Source organism: Lycium ferocissimum, chromosome 3 (genome assembly GCF_029784015.1).
Source record: "Lycium ferocissimum isolate CSIRO_LF1 chromosome 3, AGI_CSIRO_Lferr_CH_V1, whole genome shotgun sequence".
NCBI lineage: Eukaryota > Viridiplantae > Streptophyta > Magnoliopsida > Solanales > Solanaceae > Lycium > Lycium ferocissimum.
Window position 1 is genome coordinate 29,894,223 of NC_081344.1, and position 5,447 is coordinate 29,899,669.

The 5,447-nt window shown below is 35.5% G+C and overlaps 1 protein-coding gene across 1 annotated transcript; it reads right to left on the minus strand.

Annotated features, from left to right (window-relative positions):
• Positions 1-397: 397 nt before the first annotated feature.
• LOC132048826 (uncharacterized) lies at positions 398-4,415 on the minus strand. Its single transcript, XM_059439511.1, has 8 exons — positions 3,996-4,415; positions 3,756-3,903; positions 2,981-3,653; positions 1,892-2,889; positions 1,465-1,778; positions 1,340-1,411; positions 765-1,137; positions 398-498 (listed from the first exon to the last, which is right to left on the minus strand). The coding sequence occupies exons 1-8, from the start codon at positions 4,413-4,415 to the stop codon at positions 398-400; spliced, it is 3,099 nt and encodes a 1,032-aa protein (XP_059295494.1).
• Positions 4,416-5,447: the final 1,032 nt, after the last annotated feature.

Consider the following 5,447-nt stretch of genomic DNA (forward strand, 5'->3'; position numbering starts at 1 on the left):
TACTAGTTATACGTTTTCACGTATTATGTAATCGGCACTTTTATGCATTAATTTATTTGTGTTTTCTTTAAAATTGTGAATTGTTGAAATTTTTATGTATTATTAACTCTTTTTTTTTTTTTTTTTGGTTAAAGCCACCTAAGAGGTGGTAATTTATTCAAAATCAAAACAAGTTCTGTACAAAATCTGCAGAAACTGCAGCAAAAGGAAATAAGCTAACAGAAAAAACTAAAGAACTATACAAGAGGAATTGAATACTAGTCAATTGCCAAAACTTGACAAAAGTAGCAAAAATCTAGAAACTTAAACTCCATATGTCTTGATTTGCATCCATCTTTCACACCAACAAGTCTCACAGGTGGAATGGATCAAATCTCTTGAAGAAGTCTTCAGACTGTTATGGATGAAGTTGAATCAATCTGCTGATGATGCCAATATCAGAAGCAACCAGTTTTTGTATTTGATCAGAATTAGCTTGTGTGCTGTTTGCAGTAGACACTGCATGCATGAATGCACCAAAACCAAACTAATCTGTACTGCATCCCCAAACCAATCATAAAAACACCTTTAGTGGAATGAATCCTAAGATTAATACCACACACTAAAGATGAGTCTATGATCAGTTTGATCCCTTCCTTGACTAATGTATTATCTTGTAACTAATCTTATTCTGAGATTTGGAACTTGTGCTTTGTCCATATTAACGAATCTTCTACCTTGAGTTGGAACTTCATGAAAATGTCTGTATTGAATAACTTTTGTACCTGTAAAATCAAAAACTAAGTTAGCAAAACAATCTTCTAAGCAGTTCCCGTCTCTCAAAACATGCTCCACTTGAACTGCTTGGTCTTTCTTCATGTGTTGGATCCTTTGAACTACCAATGATATGTTCCAAGGAACTTCCCATATCCCATCCAAGACTTTCTTCATTGTCAATGAATCAGTTTCCAAGATTACTGGCAAGAGCTGCTGATCAAAACAATATTCTAATCCTTCCTCTATAGCAATTGCTTCTACCACCAGGTTTGTGATGTTTGTCAATCTCTTAGCTTTTGCATATATCAGATCTCCTTCATGATTTCTAATACAGAAAGCTGCAGAACTAGGACCTGGATTCCCTTTTGATGCTTTATATGTCTTGCATTTGTATCACGTGCTTGGCTTGTTCCAACAGACTTGCTTACCCACCAATGGCACCTTATGACTTTCCATAAACTGAATCATACATGGCCAGATTTTTGGAAAATTTTGTATCATTGGATATCTCTTCTGAGCTAAGAAGTATAAACTCCTTGTTATCTCATGAATCACCTTATTATATGAGATAGATCCACCATACCTCAGTGTATTTCTGCTCTTCCATATCTGCCACATGATCAATGCTGGAGCTGCTTGGTATAATGGTTTCAATCTAGTAACACAATGAGCATTCCACCAAACAATGATAGTCTACTTTATCTGTACCAAAGGAGTTATGATACCTGCTGCAGCTGCAAAGTATTTCCATATCTTGCTAGCCAAAGGACCTAATATGAATAAATGATCCATTGTTTCTTCCTGAATATGACAATAGCAGCATCTTGACACTATTGATATCCTCATTCTCTTCAGCACATTATCTATTGGCAATTTCTGAAACCATATTCTCCATAAGAAAAATGACACCTTATAGGACACTCCTTTTATCCAGAGTTTCTCATAATGAGGAGAAATTGTTGCTTTTTGTCTGAGAAGATCCCATGCACTTTTAACAAGAATTTCCCAGAACTTGTTTCCATCTACCAGGATTTGTCTTTACCATCTGATCTCACAAAATGACCTAACTCCTGTATGATGTGCTCAACAATGTCATTTGGAAATAAATCCTGTAGCTTAGTGTAATTCCATTGACCTTCAATCATCAGTTCATCAACAGATTCATCTAACTGATATTGAGATGGTAAGTAATCACTCAAAGCCCCTAATTTAGTCCAATTATCAAACCAGACAGAAGAAGAACAATTCTGTGGTTCCCACCAAATTTTATGCTCCATGTCATCCCTTGCTTGTAACATCATTTTCCAAGTTTGTGATCCTCCACCTTTCCATTGAACCACAGTAGGTCTAAATCTCTTGCAGTACTTATTCCATATGAAACTTACCCACCTTGTGTTACTTTTTCTAAACCTCCACCAAAGTTTAGCAAATAAAGCTTTGGAGATGTCAAACAAAGATCTGAAGCCAACTCCACCTTCTTTCTTTGGAAAGCACATCTTCTCCCATTCTGACCAGCATTTACTTCTGCCATCCTCCTTTGTTTGCCAAAAAAACCTGTTAAATAACTTGTGCAGCTCTTTGATGACACATTTAGGTGGAACCATTGCAGATAACAAGTATATAGGAATACTTTGCAATACACTAGTGATCAACACTACTTTTCCACCAAATGAAAGTAATTTTCCTTTCCAAGCTTGTAATTTATCTCTGACTTTCTTCAACATATCCTTATAAAACAATTTTTGTCTCCTTGCATGAAAGATAGGACATCCCAAATAGGTAAAAGGAAATTCACCCCTATGAAAACCAGATATCTGATGCACATCCTGACTCAACTCAGTAGCCACTTTTGCATGTATATAAAATGCACTCTTGTCTGTATTAATTTTCTGCCCTGACCCCTTCTCATAAGCATGCAAAACCCCCATGTTCATTTGTAAAGATTCTTTTTTAGCAGAAGCAAAAATTATGGTATCATCAGCATAAGAAAGATGGTTCAACTTTGCACTCCACTTTGGCATCCCATACCCTCTAAACATGCTATTATCAAACAATGTGTTCAGAGAAATAGACAGGACCTCAGCTGTCAATATGAACAAAGCTGGAGATAGGGGATCACCTTGCTTAACTCCTCTTGTGGAATGAAAAAAAACCATGTGACTGACCATTAATAAGTATGGAATACCAATTATTTGCTATCAACCTCCAAATCATATCTATATACATATCTGTAAATCCCATTCTCCTTATGACCTGAATAAGAAATCTCCAAGAAAATCTATCATATGCCTTTTCCATATCCAGTTTAATGATCACATTAGCTGGTTTCCCCCTCTTTCTAATATGAGCTACCAACTCTTGAGTAAGTAACACATTCTCAATGATGTTTCTCCCTTTTAAAAATCCAGATTGATTAGCAGAGATTAAGGAAGGTAAAACTGATTCTAGCTTATCATGAATCACTCTAGAAATCACCTTGTTGATAAAGTTACTGAGACTTATTGGCCTTAAATCAGAAAAAGTGTTAATGAAAGATTTCTTTGGCAGTAAAACCAAGTTTATATGAGTGATAGATTTAGGAAGAGTCTGACCTTCATACAAAGCTTTCACTACATTATACACATCTGCTCCTACTATATTCCAACACTTTTGATAAAAGATACTAGAAAATCCACCAGGTCCACAAGCACTATCACCTAATAATGCAAAAACAACATTTTTCAATTCTTCCAGGGTTGGCATAGCACATAGAATGGAATTTTGCTCCCGTGTCACTTTAGGAGCAATAAGATCTAACAATCTACAGTCTTGAGATGTCTCTTCTTGTGTAAATTGACTCTGGTAAAAGCCAATTGCTCCTACTGCAATTTGATCATCATCTTCTTTCCATTCTCCTTCTGCATTTTGAATTCTTGACAAATGTAATCTTTCTCTTCTCCCCTTCACTAAGCTGTGAAAGTATCTAGTGTTTTTGTCACCTTCTGATTGCCACTAAATGCCAGCTTTTTGTCTCCAAATTTCCTCCTCAAAATGCAAATATTTCTTGAACTCAGCCTGAGCCTTTTGAAGCACCATTCTATTCTCTTCTGAAGGAAATTCCTCAAACAGTGGCTCCTTTATCTTAACAATGTCTTCCCTTATTGTCAACTGTTTAAATAAGTCCAATGTTTCCCTACTCCAGGTGGATAAAGTAGATTTTACCTTCTTTATTTTCAACTTAAAAGTGATAAAAGGATCACCCAAGTAGTCGTATTCCAAAAATCTTCCACTACTTGCATAAATGAATCTTGCTCCAGCCAGAACTTTAAAAATCTGAAATGCTTATGAAATTGTTGAACTTGTTCACCAGCTGATAACAATAATGGTGCATGATCTGATCCAGTTCTAGACAAGTAATCCATGTTCAAAGTTCCAAACCAATCTTGGAGTTGTTGATAGACTATAATTCTATCTAGTCTTTTGAAGATGCAATCTTGACCAGCTCTTCCATTCCACCAAGTGAAAGGACTACCTCTAAATCCCACTTCATTCAATTCACAAGAATTCATGCAAAAGGCAAAGTCTTCATATTCATTTGGATATACTGGAAAACCTCCAATCTTCTCCTCATCATTCATAATGACTTTAAAATCTCCACCAATCAACCATGGAAAGTTCATATTGCTGGTGTAATGGTTCACATTTTGGCGGGCGGGGTTAGCACTCGGAAAAGCTACTTCGAACTCGTTGGTGCTCTTTCAGACTTTGTTTTAAAAGAGTTGCCACCTAATTTTTAGGAAATTAGGAAAACTAGTTTTGAAGGGTTTATTCATAAACCGTGAAAAATCCTTCTTAATCCAAAGTTCTAGGTAAGAGTTCTGGTGATCTCCTAGGGAAGGTGTTAGGCACCCTAGTATTAAGGATCCGTACTATACGGTTGACCTTCGAGTTCTAATGTGTGGGTATTTGCATGAACTGTTTATTTAGTGTAAAATTCCCGTAAAAATATGTCCTTTTATTGTATATCAAGTTTCTTTGAAAGAATTGAGTGTATTTCGCTTATATATGGGCTTATTTTGGGGTTGGATTTATCATATACCAATGAATATATTTCCTCTTATATATGAGGATAAATAGTTTTTGTAAAGAAGGGAATTACTTTGTGACAAAAATGTAAATATATATTACTAGTTCATGCCTTAATCCACACTTGGTTCGGGTTAATCGCATATGTACGCCAAGAACTCTTTACTTATTATTCTACGATTTACGAATATGTTTCCTTTTAAAAAAAATGTTTTCAACACTTTATTTTAACAATCCAGTTGGGTTCGGCATTGGGCCGTAAAAAGATGGGTTTAATTTACAATGAATATAGGCGATAATATATTTATTAAGAGCAAAGGATTATGTAAACTCATGCCCGTTTAAAGGAAAAAAGAGTTGTGATTTTTGGGTAAGAAAAATGTAATGGGCTCTAGACCAAAAAAATGTATTTTGTTTGTTTCATTTCTGAAAAAGGAACATCCAAGACTGGGCTTTGGATCAAAATCTTGATTTGTGGCAATTTGGTGGGCCTTGGCCCAAAAACTCGGTTTTGTTTGTTGGATTTTGTCCAAAACTACGCCAGTTTTTTCCAAGCAAAGTGTAGTATTTTTTGATTTTGAATTAACCGTGACTTGCACAAAACCTCTCATTTTTTTTTACAACTG

Coding starts and splice junctions, on each gene's coding strand:
- LOC132048826 (XM_059439511.1), bottom strand. CDS start 4,415: ATGAACTTTCCATGGTTGATTGGTGGAGATTTTAAAGTCATTATGAAT. Junction 1,138..1,339: donor AAGAGCAGAAATACACTGAG/GTATGGTGGATC, acceptor TACAAATGCAAG/ACATATAAAGCATCAAAAGG. Junction 499..764: donor CTTAGTTTTTGATTTTACAG/GTACAAAAGTTA, acceptor TCATGCATGCAG/TGTCTACTGCAAACAGCACA.